The 15,898-nt window shown below is 41.9% G+C and overlaps 1 protein-coding gene across 1 annotated transcript; it reads left to right on the top strand.

Moving 5' to 3' along the window:
• The first annotated feature begins 425 nt into the window (after positions 1-425).
• On the top strand, positions 426-15,824 carry LOC122864492 (polyhomeotic-like protein 1). The gene is given in 16 exon segments (XM_044171976.1): positions 426-771; positions 2,846-2,973; positions 4,738-4,848; positions 5,396-5,467; positions 5,661-5,789; positions 6,163-6,327; positions 6,441-6,522; positions 7,141-7,878; positions 7,881-8,113; positions 8,779-8,914; positions 9,078-9,250; positions 9,350-9,437; positions 10,137-10,224; positions 10,877-11,072; positions 12,332-12,539; positions 13,070-15,824. Coding segments are annotated over 15 exon segments (2,694 nt in total). The 5' UTR covers positions 426-771; positions 2,846-2,850; the 3' UTR covers positions 13,222-15,824.
• Positions 15,825-15,898: the final 74 nt, after the last annotated feature.

The following is a 15,898-nucleotide window of genomic DNA, read 5'->3' as shown; positions in this document are numbered from 1 at the left end:
TGAAAATACATACAGTATGTCCACTGCAGGAACATATATTTTGATATTTGATAAAGTCTGAGTTGTATTTTCTAAATATATTAAGATGTTCTCAACCAAATACTTAAATAGCAACAAATATGACAAGTATGAAAAACATGTTAAATCACCCTCATATTAACAAAAAAATCCATTAAAAAATATACTGTGGGACATTTTGGGATAACAAATTTTGGGATTACAACAAAAACAAAACTCCCTTTGATATGAATGAGACTGTATAGATTAGGTATTATTTAAGTTTTACAGGTTTTTTTTTTTTTTTAGGTGATTTTCATAAATTACCTGGTTGATATTTCTAACATCTTGGGTTGGAAAGTATTCTCACTTTAACATTTTATCCCTTGGATTGATGTGTTTTGTACGCCCATAAATACATCAAAAAAACATCCTGTGCACATCTGGGGATCCTGCCAGAACGGCTCGGTCCGGCCCTGGACGAACCGGGGGGGAAGTGTCCCCCTCTCTCCGTCCTGCTGCTCCGTCATTCCGTCGCGCCGGAAAAGGCAGAGCGGCGGAAAAAAGGAGGCGTTGCCCTCCAACAACACATCAGCTGCTAATTTATGCAAAACACTAAAAGCACGGCTGCTGCTTCTGCGGCCGTCCTGCAAAGCAACCCACAAAGAGCAGCAGCAGCAGCAGCGGCGGCGCCGCAGGCCGTTCAGCCGCTGGGAGACGTTTTGCAGCGGGCAGCCGGTGCAGGAGGAGGCTGAGAAACCCGTACCGGTGACGGTAAGGACGGACCGAGAGCCCCGTTAACGAGCCAGACAGCAGCAACGGTTAGCGGGATGCTAGGAGGAGTAGCCTCCGGTGGATCCAGCGTGAACTGCTCTGAAACATGGAGGGCAGCTCGCTCCCAGCAGCTCGGTGTTTGTTTCTCAGATGACTGATGCAGCTAAAGGGGAAGCTTTTTTAGGTTGTGGAGGCTGAAGCTAGCAGACTGGCCGTGCTGGGACAGGATGGTGTGTGTGTGTGTGTGTGTGTGTGTGTGTGTGTGTGTGTGTGTGTGTGTGAGAGAGAGACAGAGAGGAGGAGGAGGAGGGGGGACGTTAATAAAGACACTGCAGGGATGAAATGGATATGTTATGTTTTTTGTAAAACAAAGCTCAAAGAGCTGAGAGTTGAAGATGCAAATAGTCTGTCGGACCTCTGGACCAGACCCTGGACCATGTTCCGGGGGATGGGGTGCTGATTTTGTGGGGGGGAATGTAGTGGGTCAGTATTGCTCAAATATATGATTTATTTGTTGATTTTTAAAACAATTTTATTTATATTTGTTGTAACTCCAGATTTAATCTCTAGCTCTAATCTCTGCTATTGTGCGTTCATGTGCAGTTTAAAAAAAATACAGATTAAAAAATAGTATCCGGCAATATTATATTATTACTACTATTACTACTACTAATACTATTTCATGGTTTGACATCACAGTATTGACAAGTCTATTTTTCAACTGTAAAATGTCCCGCTCAGCATTTATCTTTAGTCACAATTCTTTATCAGCCAAAGACATCCTTATCAAATTATTTCTATACTGTATGTGTTTAAAAAACAACAAAAAAAACCTAATATCAGCCAATGAATGTATTGTCCCAAGTGTCAGATGTTGGACCTTCCCACCCGCACCCATAACCCACCAATTCTCAACCAGCATATGTCTGTTTTTATTTAAAACACAGATTTTTAGAAGGAAGCCCCAATATCAGTCATTCTCATAACAGCCGAGCGTCAATCAAACTGAACCATGAATTTTGGGAATCCTAACAGCCCTGCTGCTAGTGTTTGACTGATATATGGGAGGTGATATTGTTTTATGTTTTTTTTTTTTTATATGTCGTGGATATTATGCAGTTAATGTAGTACACCTTTGATATTAAAGAGAGAAATCTGTCTCAGTGCTAGTGACAAATGCATTTTTCATGATTCCTATTTAAAACAAGATTTGCAAATATAAATTTGTATTCCATTTGGCAATAAATTATGGTAATCACAACCGCATCTTCTAATCCACAAATACAACCAAACATGAAAAAATGTCAAGTAACCAACTTGCATTTGGAAATCTCCCCATTAATGTCTAAAAACATTTGGGAAGATTCTGTGTACACTTGCCGTGGATGTATTGACATTTCATTTGTGTTTGTGTGAATTTTCACACATAAATGACACAAATTTCCACAATTGAATACAATTGGTACTTATGGAAAAGTCAGGCTTTTCAGTGCATTCAATACGTTTCAGTACATTTATAGAAACGCTGCGAAAATAAATAAAATTTATTTGCACACTTTATTAATTAATTGTTCAGTTTTGCTTTTCATTTGTAATTTTACTTTTTATTTAAAAGCTTTTCCTCGTCCATGTGCACTGGGTAGCCATGTATTTAAGAAGGTGCAACGTGCACAATACAGTTTTACCACTCTGTGTTGTAGTGGAGAGCTTAGTGTCCAATCTTCATCTTTTCTTTTCAGCAAGAAAACTGTTGTTTGTAAGACACTGAATTATTGTGATGTGATGCTGAAAAATGGTCAAATTTTACAATGTTTAAAGTGTCAGAAGGAAACATCAGTAACTGTCAACATCAGTCTAAAAGTATTTACATCAGTATGACCGGACTGCATCAGTCAGTGTTATCATCAGCCACCTAGTGAAATATCGAGTCAGTATTGTGCAGCGTCTCGGCTCTGTGAAGAACGGTGTTTGTCAGGAACAGTGACGGCTGGTTTTTCTTCAGCTGGGCTCTCGCAGAGAAAGTGTAGTCTGTTTCTCTGTGTTTGACTGATGGACGGCTCCTCTGTCTCCCCAGCAGCCATGGAGACGGATGGAGAGCAGAACCAGCAGGGGGCCTCGGCCAACGGGAGCGCAGCATCTGGGACGAGCTCCCGCCCCTCTCCAATGAATTCCATGTCTCTGTATGAAAGACAGGCCGTGCAGGTAAGCGAGTGTGTGTGTGTGTGTGTGTGTGTGTGTGTGTGTGTGTGCGTGCACGCCTGAGTTATCAAAGGCTTTCTTCACAGTTTACATGCTTTCATTCTGTCCAGATTGGTGCTTTTCTTATCTTGACAGCAGTGTCAACAGCAGTGTCCACGGAGGTCGCCATGTTGCACCGCCATGTTTCTACAGTAGCCCAGAACGGTCAAACCAAACACTGGCTCTAGATAGTGCTGTACGCGGTTTTAGCGAGGTTCGCGGCCACCGTAGTTTCTTGGAAGGAGAGGGTGATGTGGTATTCACATGATTGCAAAGTGCAATTTCCCCGCCAGATGCCACTAAATCCTACACACTGGACCTTTAAATAAGCAGATCTGATGTTGTCTTGTCTGCTGCTTACCAACAAACAGGCAAGATGCTGCAGTTGTTGTGGCTCTTGTTACGCCTGTTTGCTGTAGTTGTAAGTGCTGTGAGATTATTCAGCTCTTTGTGTCTTATTAGGGATTGATGACATAATACTGCACTTACCAGTACTACAAAACTTTGAAAGGACTCACCTCACTTTTGGTCCTTCGCTCTAAAGCACGCGGCCATCTCTTTCACCCAGAGGATGATGGTCCAGAAGCAAAGCTCAGAGGCAAAGTTGAGGACTACCAGTAAATGAAAATGGCAAGATTCAGCTTGTGAGTTGTTATTGCTGGACATTACAAATGCCCATACACAGTAGGCTGCCTGCCTGGGGATCAGATAGCACATAACCATGTGCTTCAGGTCTGGATTTAAAATATGAGACTTTGGGAAGCTTTTGGCTGCTCACAGATTTAAAAAGTGATTAACAGGTGCCAAAAAGTATAAATCTGCTTCCAATAGGTTATTGAGAAAATAGGGAATGATGACATTAAATTAATTTATTCGTTTTAATATGACCTAGTATTTCTAGGAACAAAAATCTGGCTAATGTGGTCATATACTTTCTTGAGAGCTGTGATCTGTGATAAAAATATAATAGCTTTGAAATCTTTTCATTTTCTTTTTTGAATGCTGCCATTTTCTCATGAACTCCATCAGTGTTCATATGACAACAAAACAGAATTTGGATTCTTGTGTGAACCGAGCTTGTTTGTGTAAAAGCGCGATTAGGAGGATGCACTTTATATTCTGTCTGTCTTTATATTTTCTGATTTATGTGTAAGATGAAGGACAGAAAGTGATCGACTGAAACGGGGTGAAGAAAGAGAAAGAGATTGAGTCGTGCTGGGTTGATGGAGGCTCTGTGTGATTTTCTCTGGCTTCTGTCACCCTGCACAGCCATCTGTCTTTGTCACCCTGCACACACTAATCTAGCCCGCCGCGCTCGCTTTCATCCCTCAACTTATTACCGTACGAGCCTCTGCTCATACATCAGGCAGCTGGCAGGAGGCTTTACACTCTGCTACAGCACCCCTCCCTCTCTGCTTTCTCTGCCCTCCTTTCTCTTACTCCACTACCTTCTTCTCTCATTTTTCATGGCAGTGTACTTTCTTTTTCTTCCAAGTCTTTGCATTTTATTCTATAATTTCTCCCACTTCTTTCTGTCCTTCTTCCCTCAACATCTTCTGGTTGCTTGCCGTCATCTTCTCCAGCTCCCTTTCTCAACTTGTCTCTTTTATCATCCTTCATTACATCCTTCTTGCTTCCTCTCTGTCTCTTCTTCATGTGCTCCTTTCTTCTTCTTCTCTCTTTACTGCCCCTTGATTTTTCATTTGTCTCCTCTCCTCCTCCCCCCAGGCCCTGCAGGCGTTACAGAGGCAGCCTAATGCAGCTCAGTACTTTCAGCAGCTGATGCTGCAACAGCAGATCAACAATGCCCAGCTGCAGAACCTGGCCGCCGTGCAACAGGTAAAGGTGTGTGTATGTAATGTCATTCATAATTTCTTCCTCAATATATGTCAAATACTGTGGCAAGTCCAATTTTATAACCCTTATGACAACAGATTCACAAAGGATTTTACAGAGACAGAAAAATCATAATACTTAATCTAATAAATCAGGAATCACAGAACAAAATGAAATGGCAACGTCCTGATGAACCAGGCCAGCAGCATGCACAAAAAAGAAACAACAAAATAATTCAAACTTGCTGTATGCCCATGTCTTTGTCACCCATGGTCAGAATGGTATGTTTGTGACCCAAAACAAAGAGCCACGTTTGGCTGTGATTACAGCAGTACACTGTCACATACACCCTCACCTGTTAACTGGTAAATAGTGTCATGTGACTCATAAGATCCTTCAGTAGCTCGTAGTTAGTATATTGGACTTGGCTCGCAGTGATTCATCCAGCAGGCTGACAGCCTTTGCAAACATCCCACTTTTGATTTTGTTTGGAGTAGTCTGAAACCTAAAGCTCTTCTCTCCTCTTTTTTCCTCTTCTTTTCCCTCCCAGGCTACTCTGGCTGCCAGTCGTCAGTCAAGTCCTTCCAGCAGCAGCTCTTCTCAGACCACCAGCACCACAGCTGTATGTACTGTTTTTGTGGTTACACTAGAATGGCTGCTCTCTGCCACTTACAAGCTAAGAAAACCTATTCTGCTTTCCACAGGACAACCAGTATCACTGTAACGTTTTCTCCTAATTGGCCAACGTTTTTAAGTAATGCATAAAAAACTGACATAAATTCTACACATTGAAGTTACTCATTATCGTTTGACAGGCCAGTGTAACATCTGGATCAGGTTCTACAACCAGCAGCCGTCCTTTGGGCGCCTCAGCAACGTCCACGATCAGCCAATCAGTGCTGCTGAGTGGGACGGCCGGGGGGCAGGGACAAATGTACCTGAGGGTGAGTATCATCCTAACTTTGAGAAAGACTGCATTGTCATGAATCACTTGTTATACACTGTAGCAAGAATGTAGTGCTTTTTATACATTTTCAAGTATTTTGGGGGAAAAACCTTCTGTTGGTGACTAGTATCTAATATCAAGAGTTAGTATTTTTCTAAATCGTCATCAGATCATTTTCATGCCAAAATGTTACAAGTATTGAGCATTATACAGCACTTCCATAAAGCAGGGTGAGGAAGTTTTCATTACTCATTTTATAGCAGTTTGAGTTATACCCATGTATGTCAGGCTCAAGTGAACGTGCAGCTTATACTTGACACCAGTATTGGCTTCGTTTCTGCCTGTTTGATGGCTGTCGTGTCGTCCTGCAGGTCAACCGCTCCCTGAGGGCCCCCATCTCCTCACAGCTCATTTTTATGCCCGGCAGCACAGCAACCGCTGCCGTGGCAACCGTAACCCAGCAGCCACAGGCTCAGCAACAACAACAGGAAGTGACACCAGCTTCCTCTTCCAGCAGCCAATCAGATAATGACCAGGTTTGTGGAATTAATGTGTTGATTTGAGGAGAGTACTAACGTTGTGTCTCACTACATTCCTTGCCACAGATTGTTTGTTTATATTTCTTCTTTCTCTCCGTCCCTGTCTCCAGGTGCAGAATCTAGCCATGCGAGGTGTGTCCAGTCCCAAAGGAGTTGGCGTAAAGACTGAAGCCTCAGAGAGGAATGACTCAGGTAGGGGGGAAAGGAAAGGCAACCTGAAAACTGCATGTCTTTCATTCCAGCTCTCTAATTGTAACATTACAAACTGGCATAATCATGATCTGAAAACTGTGGATGATGATGGACTGTCGTAAATGATTCCACTAATTTTCATTCAAGCTGCAATAAACAATATTTTTATATTAACAATGGATCAAATGATTACGTGTACTTGAAAAGGGATTTCTCGTATTGATGAACCCACAGAGAATTATCATCTGACTGCTGGTCTACAGAGCGTTTCAGCATCTTTCAGCTCATTGTTTTGGTTTTCCACCTCACAACTTAAAGGGACAGTTCAACCCACAATCAAAAATACATATTTTTCCTTTTACCTGTAGTGCTTTTTATCTATCTAGATTGTTTTGTGTTGCTGAGTTTTGGAGATATCGGCCATGGAGATGTCTGCCTTTTTTTAATATAATGGGACTGTATGGCATTCGGCAGCAATGTCTCTCTGAAATCATGACCTGGTTACTCAAGAAAATCCACAGACCTTGTTGTGAGCAGTTTCTTGTAGGAGCTGTTGGTAGAAAGAAAACAGTAGGAACTCTTTATCTAAATGTTGGTGTGTAACTTGTCTTTTTTCAGCTGCCTACTCCCTGGTCCAGCCCTCCCACCAATCTAACTCCCAGTCTCCCTCTAAACCAAGCCAGCCTCAGCCCCAGCCGCCCCACATTAAAATCCCCACGTATCCTCAACCCACCAACCTCAAAGCCCACCCTTCCTCCTCTTCTGGTGCCTCCTCCTCGTCCTCCTCCATCCCTCTCTCCCAGCTCCTGCTTCACGGAACCCGGACTCTCACCACAGGAACCACAGCTCCCACAGCAGCACACACCCTGGTCCTAACATCCAGCGCAGCATCCCAGCCCCACGGGTATCCTGTTGGCACAGCGACCATCAAACCAGCAGTCAACGCTCAGACCCTGGTGGTGCAGCCACTGCAGAAGACCTCTCTCAGCACTGAGAAATCAGGCCATGGCAATGGCCCCATCCCCATCCAGCCCAAAACTCTGCAGGGGCTCCGCCTGCCCCTCCAGCTGCCTTCTAGGAACCCTCCTCCCATCCTGCCTGCCCCGCCGCCCGCCAGCAGCTCCGCCCAGCCTCCCCAGCCGCCGCACATCCCGGTCCAGATCGTGGGGGCGAGGCAGAGCACGCTGGGAAACACCCAGGCTCTGGCTCTGGCCCGGGGCAGCTGCAGTCAGGACGGAGCCGCCGTCCTCAGCAGCTCGTCCAGCCTGCTCACCATGGTGGCGTCCATCGCTTCCAGGGAGGGCGGGGTCGTGGGCCGGGGGGTGGGGCTAAAGACGCTTCAGTCGCCTCAAGAGGCTCCCCATTGGCTCAGGTCTCTCAGGTGCATCCGCAGGCCAATCAAAGCTCTGGACAAAGTCAGAATGGACCCCTGGCTTCGAGCCCTGCCTCCTCCCAGTCCCCGACTGTTTCCTCTCCTCCCACCTCGAGGTCTCGCTCCTCCCTCTCCCTCCCTCTGGTGACGGAAGAGCAGAGAGGAGCATCGGCTGGCGTGACCACCAATGGAGACTCATCGGGAAGTCAGACACCACAGGTCAGCTGATTACTGTTGATTAGTCGAGATTTCATACAGTGCTTACTGAACAAGTGTTGTTTTCAAAACAATGTAGATGAAGTTTAATTTCACAACAGTTTGATTATTGATTTGCATTTATCTCAATTAGAGGTGGGATTTAAATGACTATTGTGAGCACAGGTTTAATTTTCACCTCTCTCCTAGTACATTTTCCATTCATTCCTAGTACTTTGCAGCATTGCCGCTTTGTAGTTCTTTGTCTACTGTCTGTCTGTACCTGTGTAAGTATTATTTCTTATCCAAATAGAGGTTTCTAAATAAAGGGTGTCAAATACCATACAGGTTTTTAGGCCTTTGAAGCAAACTTGTGATTTTGGGCTACATGTATAAATAAAAATTTTGACCACTTTTTATGTACATAGTAGACATTTGCAAAAGTTCAACCCAAAACAGTTATTCTCCTCTAAAATGGCTTCTGGAAACAAAATCTCATTCAGTGGTGGTCTGAGGTCCTACATGAGTCTGATAGAAGTTCCTTACTTGAAATATTATTATTTATTATTAATTTATTAATTTAAAGAAATTCTGCCATAACTGCCCCTGACTAGTGTAATTATCAGATTTATAAAAATGACCAACACTTCCAATAGCTGCTCTGTTGTCCTTTCATCTGTTCTGTTTAGGGAAAGCAGTTGACTGGCTCACTAAAAAGAAAATCAGACTCCAATTCAGCTAATGACGAAGATGGCCCCTCTCCTCCACGGCTCCAGCCAGTCAGAGATCCCGCCTCATCACTCCCGACCAATCCCATCGAAGCAGGTAACATAGAAACTTGTAAATCTCCAAAGTTCATGAATAACTAGGTAACGCATTTCTATGGATTGTTCTCAGCAGACTCACAACAGAAAATATAAGACCAATATAACACAATACTTTTTTTTACTGCTGCGCCTCTCTTTTCTCCCCCTCACCTCCCCACCAGGCTCTGATGCTCCTCCTCCAGCCTCCTCCTCTCCCTCCCCGGTGCTGTCAGTGTCCCGTGGGGTCTGCGGCCAGGGGGAGAGAGCTCCTCCCCCCCAAGCTGTGGTTAAACCGAACGTCCTTACGCACCTCATAGAGGGCTTCGTTATCCAGGAAGGGGCAGAGCCTTTCCCTGTGAGTACATGAGATTTGTAGTTTCTAATAAGACATGTATGACACTGGTCTGCTGGTCACCAACCTTTTCTTTTACTGCTTTTTGTATCTGATTTACAGGTATGTGGTTCAGTAAAGGACTCGGCTGAGGATTTAACTAATGACAGTCCAGACACTAACCAATCAGAGACTGTTACAACAGCAACAGGTAACAGCCAAACTGCTCTGAAAGTACTGCTGCCTTCCAGACATGTTTGAGGGTAGAAAATTGCCATATTGCTTAAAGTCAGAATTCCAAGTGAGAAACGTGGTTGGGATTTCTCATTTATGATGTTTCGGAGTTGCAGTTATCTCTGTAAGGGGATGTCTGTTTGACAACAGTATAAAATATTTACAACCCTCAAAATATACTGATAATGAATTTTTAGCCCCATTTGATAAAAATATTTCGGAACAGCTTTGTAGTTAAAAGTTACATTTTAAGTGTTAATATGCACTTAAAGGTAACTGTCCGTGCTAATTTGCTAATTTGCCAAATCTAATTAACATCACATGGACACAGAGGGCAGGATTTTTACATTGTGCAACAAAATGACCCTTGTTTGTCTGAGCTGGACAGCAGGAACGCACAGCGGTTTTAATTACAACCTTTGCCACCTCTGACTTTGACTGGAAGGCAGCATAACAACACAGTGAAATATCATTACAGTCTTCTTTCTCATTGTGGTATGATGGTGTAGAATAAGGAACAAGACCTTAAAGCTGTTTGAGTGCATAAGCAGTTCTCTGTGTTTCTCTGGATTTTCTGATGTAACATTATAGTAGTGCAACACGTTTATTTATTTACAAATCGTAGACATTATATATTTACCATCTGCTCTGTTTTCTCTCTAAACTTTTTCCTCAGTGCTGAAGTGCGAGTACTGTAAAAACTTTGCTCCTGCCAGCCAGTTCAGAGGCACCAAAAGGTTCTGCTCCATGACTTGTGCCAAGAGGTACTTCAACATGCATGAGATATAATATATACAGTGGAAGCCATCTTAGAAAAGTAAAAATGCACTGCTGCGAGCTGCAGTCACTGTAGACTTTATATCTCTCACATTTTAAAAATAAAACTTAAAACTAATTATTGTAACTTTTCACAAAGTGATGATTGAGGAAACAGTTTGACAGCAGTGTGTAAATTCTCAGGTGGCTACAGCTGTATATTTCACAGCATGTATGTTGTCTGTTCTCATGTTTTATTCTTATGTTTGAATATTGTGATAGTGCCACTTCATCAACTTTTCTCCAAAAAAAAAAAAGGCATGTAAACTTTTGTCTGTTTTCATGTAAAAGTGCAGTCCAGTTAGTTTTGTTCATTTTTTTCCTCTTTTGAATTTGCTCCATATTAAAATGTACATTGTATTTATCGTGTTTAACTATATAAACAATGCACTGTCTGCACTGTTTGAAATAGTATGCTGTCAGCATATGATTTTACATTTTCTGCTTCTGCTTTGCATTTGTCCCTTTGCCCACTACATGTGTATAGATTATATACCACGTATGGTGCAAAGAGATCAAAACTGTATGTGTTGCTCGTCTTGGCTTCAGTACCGTATATGTCATTCTTTGTCTACGATACAGTATGTATTGGTTCCCCAGGTACAACGTCAGCTTCAGGCAGCACTTCTGCATGCGGCAGGGTCAAGGTCAAGGTCACGCGCCAGATCAGGATCAAAGCCATGGTCACCTCTCCAACTCGGACGAGGAGGGAGGAATTACCAGGCGGAGGGTTCCCCGGAGGACAAGCTCAGAAATAGCCAGTGCCAAGATAGCAGGGAGACCCATACCTGTCAAGGTGAGAAGGAACTGCACATTTCCTACACGGATCCAAAGAAAATCTGGAAAATGAATTTGTTGTTTTTAAGTTTTGAAAGTTTTCAGCCTAGAGACGCAGGTAAATGTTTCAGTGCTCAATGCCCATAACAAAATGAAAAGTGGGGAAAAAAAGAATTATCCAGAAAAGTGTGTTGTTGATAACTATGCACTAAATTTGGTAAATTTGACTGGAGGGGATTGAGATGGTGCCAAAAACCATTTTGCAAAGGGTTCAACAGTAAGGTGTTGTAATTTGCTCATAGGTTTCAATTTGCTAAGAAGATTCCACAGTTATGTGTCTAAATTAGCAGGGAGAAATTCAACTTGTACAAGGTACATTACATGGCCAAAAGTATGTGGACACCCAAACATTACACCCATATGGTGTCATTTCAAACCATGGACATTAATCTGCTGCTACAGCAGCCTCCACTCTTCTGGGAAGGCTTTCCACCAGATTCCGCTCCAGTTCATCCTAAAGGTGTTGGATGGGGCTGAGGTCAGGACTGTGCAGTTCTTCCACACCAAACTGGGAAAACCATTTCTTTATGGACCTGGCTTTGTGCATGGAGGCATTGTCATGTTGAAACAGGAAAGGGTCCTCCCCAAAATGTTGCCTTAAAGTTGGGAGGACACTTATATATCATATCATTAAAACATCACTGTATTCTGTAGCATTAAGATTTCCCTTAATTGTAACTAAGGGGCCTAGCCCAAACCTTGAAAAACAGCCATAGACCAAAAGTACACAGCAATGTATGGACAAATGTGTCCGCATACTTTTGGCCACATAGTGTGAAGTACAAACGGCGTAAAACCACAACAGATATGAACATATTAACGCATAAAAGCAGCCACAGTTTGTGACTTAGCCAGTGGACTGTGCATATTTTGAGATGGAAAGCAATTTAAGGATCCATCAGTAACTTCCAGTCATTCATGTTAAGCCTGTCTGCCCCCTAGTGGCTGCAAGTAGACACTGCAGGTTTTACAAACAACATCAAGGATCACTATCTCACCTTCTCTCTTTGATGCTGCCAAACTGTCTTGAGGGCTTTATTTTAATGACACTTTTCATTTTTGATATATACATAAAGAATGTTTCTTGGTACAGCTTTGATCTTTATTTATGCATTTAGTCACGCACAGTCAAACTGGGAAACAGTCCAGCGCAACTACAGGCTTCCACTGTCAACCACTGAGCCATTTAATGTCCCGCTCTGCCTCTCCTCCCCGCAGTGCCGTTCAGAGTCCAGCCATTCAGATGAGGAGTCCACTGGAGAGGAGGATGAAGATGACCCCATGTCGCTCTCGCCCGCCTCCTCAGCCTCCTGCCACCAGCCGCCTCCTCTGCTCCCGACGGAGAGTTCAGCACCCAGCTGCCTGCCTGCTAGCCCCGCCCAGTGGAGCGTGGAGGACGTGTCGCAGTTTATTTCCTCACTACAAGGTTGGAAGATGTTTTACAGTAAAATACTGATATTCCAGATACTCTGTTTTGTGCATATTGCACGTCATTAGAGACAAAAATCTTAAATTCATTTTCATTAGTCTTTGTAAAAACGCAACAATTTTTATAATCAGTTAATCATTTATGTCATTTTTTGGGCAGAAATGCCTAAAATTACTGATTATTTTGTCTTCTATGATAGGAAAGACGGGAAACTGAATGCCTTTGGGTTTTGAGGTCAAAACAAACAATATTTTACTATTTTCTGATGTATTACAGACTAAACGATTAATCAATGAATGGAGAAAATAATCGGCAGATTAATCGATCATGGAAATAATGATTAGTTGCAGGCAAAGTTCTCTGCATTCATTTTTGCTAAAATATTGTACATTTCTGCTCTTTTCTTGTTTTCTGTATTTTTCCCTCTTTTATTTACATTTGACTTCATTGCTCTTCTCTTCTCTTCATTTTCTCCTCCTTCCCCATTTTTCTTTCTCTGTTTATATTCCTCTTCCTCCTCTTCGCAGGCTGTGAGGAGCTCGCCTCCCAGTTCCTGTCGCAGGAGATTGACGGACAGGCCCTGCTGCTGCTGAAGGAGGAGCATCTCATGTCCACCATGAACATCAAGCTAGGTCCTGCCCTCAAGATCTGCGCCCACATTAACAATCTGAGAGACTGATGTCAGTGTTTCCATAAATCCACCATGTTCAAAGTCAAGCCCCGCGCATTTACCCCAAACTCCTGGTTCCGCACCTAGTTCAGATACGGAAGTGGTTCCAGAGCAGTCAGAGGCCTGCAGGTGAATGTATAAGGTACAGCTCATTTGCAAAACAAAGCCAAGGCTCTTTAGCCCTAACTAGGGCTGCAGCACTTGAATCTTTTGTTGATTTGTCCACTCTCGACCACATTTTCAAATGTTGTACTCGCACAGGAGTAATCTTACAGTTACTGTATTGTTCCGTTCAAATCTGTCTGTCTGTGAGTTGTATTTTGGTGAAGGTACATGTTCCCTGAAATGCCATTTCTGTGCAAAATCTTGCAGTCAGAAATAGGCTTTACCAAGTTATTTCATTTTGCTTTTTGATGCACAATTTCAGTCTTATGCCTGTCTTGTAAAATGCAGAAATGAAGGTTTTGAATGTATTTTCAATGCAGAAATCACTTGTATTGTGTGGTCAGGGTTAGGGTTGTTACTTGCACAGTATTCCCACATTTTAAAAGTTCTGTACAAACAGGGCTGCCCTTTTCACAGGCTTTGACCTAGGCTGTGCTAATCTTGTTTAATTTTTTTTGTTACATCTCATATTTCTGCTGAAGTTCAACAAAACATTCACAAGGGAAGAAAATACTGAAGAAGCTTACAGATGAACACACTACTATTCATTCATTGTATCATATTGTACAGGAAAAGTATTTTGAAAGATTTGCCCACTTCTTTGGCTCTGGGATTTTTTTCTTGTCTTTGAGAACAATGTTGGGTCGCATCTAGTCGAACACTCATGGATTCTTCCTGAAACGTGTTTTTGATTACAACTCTTAACCTGATTTAAGCCACAATCAGCGCAGAATTAGGAAAGAAATGCAGTAAAGAATTCAAATCTATCCAAAACTTATTTAAAGTATTTTGTAAGGAAAGCGCTCAGATGATTTATAACTTTAATGTTATGTCTGTAAAAAAATTATAATCATTTTGTAAGAATAGGCATCATCAGTTTTAAATGGTGGCACTTTTATTTTGGAAGTGGCCTATTCTATTCAATTTACAGGGTATAGTTAGTTAAAATACAGGGTACTGGCTGCAGAAATGTCGGACCAGAGTCCAAATGAAACCCAAATCCCTCAAGGTTCAGAGAGCATTTCATATCTCAAGTGAGGCAAAAAATACTGCAAAAATACTGATATTGCATATAGTTTTCTCACATCTCCACTATTTTTACATACAGAGCACATCGACAGTTGAGAAGACACTAGTGCAAAATGCTTTTCCAAAACTGTTTTCACATTAAGAATTTTTCAATCAGTATCTCTAGGAGATCCAACCTTTTTAAGTTTTTTAACAGAGGACTTTTTGTTGACTCTACTCTTAAAAAGGACTATGATCTGCTAAATCTGTGACTATTTTGTTCTGTCAGGCAATTTCAAGATTGTCACTTTTTTCAAAAGGTACAACCAGCTGCTCCTGATCTATACAAAAGTATGTGTGTGAGTGAAGGGTAACGTCATGGGCTTGATTTTGTGAAGTGACATAAAGCTGAAAAGAAATGCTGAAGGAGAAGGAAAGGAAATGGCAAATGTGAAGATAAGCTGTTAATCTGAAGTACCACATGTGGACCTACATTTAGGATGGATGGAAAAACAAAATCATACCTGAATGAATGATTGTGTGAATGAGAAAACCTTAAACTATACTGTAATAAGTGTAAAATTTGCCTTTATATTTAAATGCACATTTGTTTGCTGGACTGCCTTGTTTAAGCTTTTTACTGTAGAAGTTTTCTCATGTTATCTCTCTGTGAACCTTGTGGCCTTTCTCACTAGTCTCTACAATAGGTTTAGATGAGGATTGTCTGTTTTTTAACTGCTTTTCATATCATTCCTTGTTTTATATTAGTGCTTACTTTTTTACAATTGTTATTTCAAGCAATGACATCTGTTGCCTTTCCCAAAAAGCGTGACTGAATAGTAGCTACCTTGAGCAAGGAAACTTGCTGTCTTCCTCATAGCTTTGTCACATAGTGTGTAACTACCACAAGTATTTACCTTTTTCTAGCTAGCTATGTTTGGCTTTATTGTTAGTGAATGTGGCTATTACAGGATTTTCTTTCAAAAAGGATAATAATCTATAATAGCTGTGTGTTTATGTCATAGTCGCCCCAGGATTTTGGAGTGTTTACGTCTGCAGGTCCCTCGGCATATTGTGAAGACCAAAAAAAAAAGCACTTGTACTGCATTACAAGTGATGTGAGCCACAATTTCGTAGTCAAATCATTGCAGTTTGGTGGTGAGTACTGGTGTAACATTTGTTAACAAGCAGACCATTGCAACTTTGTTCATTTAATCATTGTTCTCCCAAAAAGTAGCACTTTTCTCACAAAATAACCGTGGATTCTGCAAAAGGTTTTTTTTGTTTGTTTGTTTTTTTTACAAAGAAGCTACTTCAGAATCAAAATGTGTTTGCTTGCAATAATCAGAAAAACTGCAAAATCTCAAAGGGACTGACTTTGATGTGGAGAGGCTAACAATACTATCATGCAAATAAATAATCAAGGAACTGTTTTAAAACTGTGATGACTGTGTTTTTATTTTTGAAATGGAATTGAACTGTCCGACAAAGGTCACCTAAGCCTAAGGGATAA

The sequence above is a fragment of the Siniperca chuatsi genome, linkage group LG17 (assembly GCF_020085105.1).
Source record: "Siniperca chuatsi isolate FFG_IHB_CAS linkage group LG17, ASM2008510v1, whole genome shotgun sequence".
In the NCBI taxonomy this organism is placed as follows: domain Eukaryota; kingdom Metazoa; phylum Chordata; class Actinopteri; order Centrarchiformes; family Sinipercidae; genus Siniperca; species Siniperca chuatsi.
Note: the sequence above shows the minus strand (reverse complement) of the source record. Positions and strands in the feature narration are given on the sequence as shown.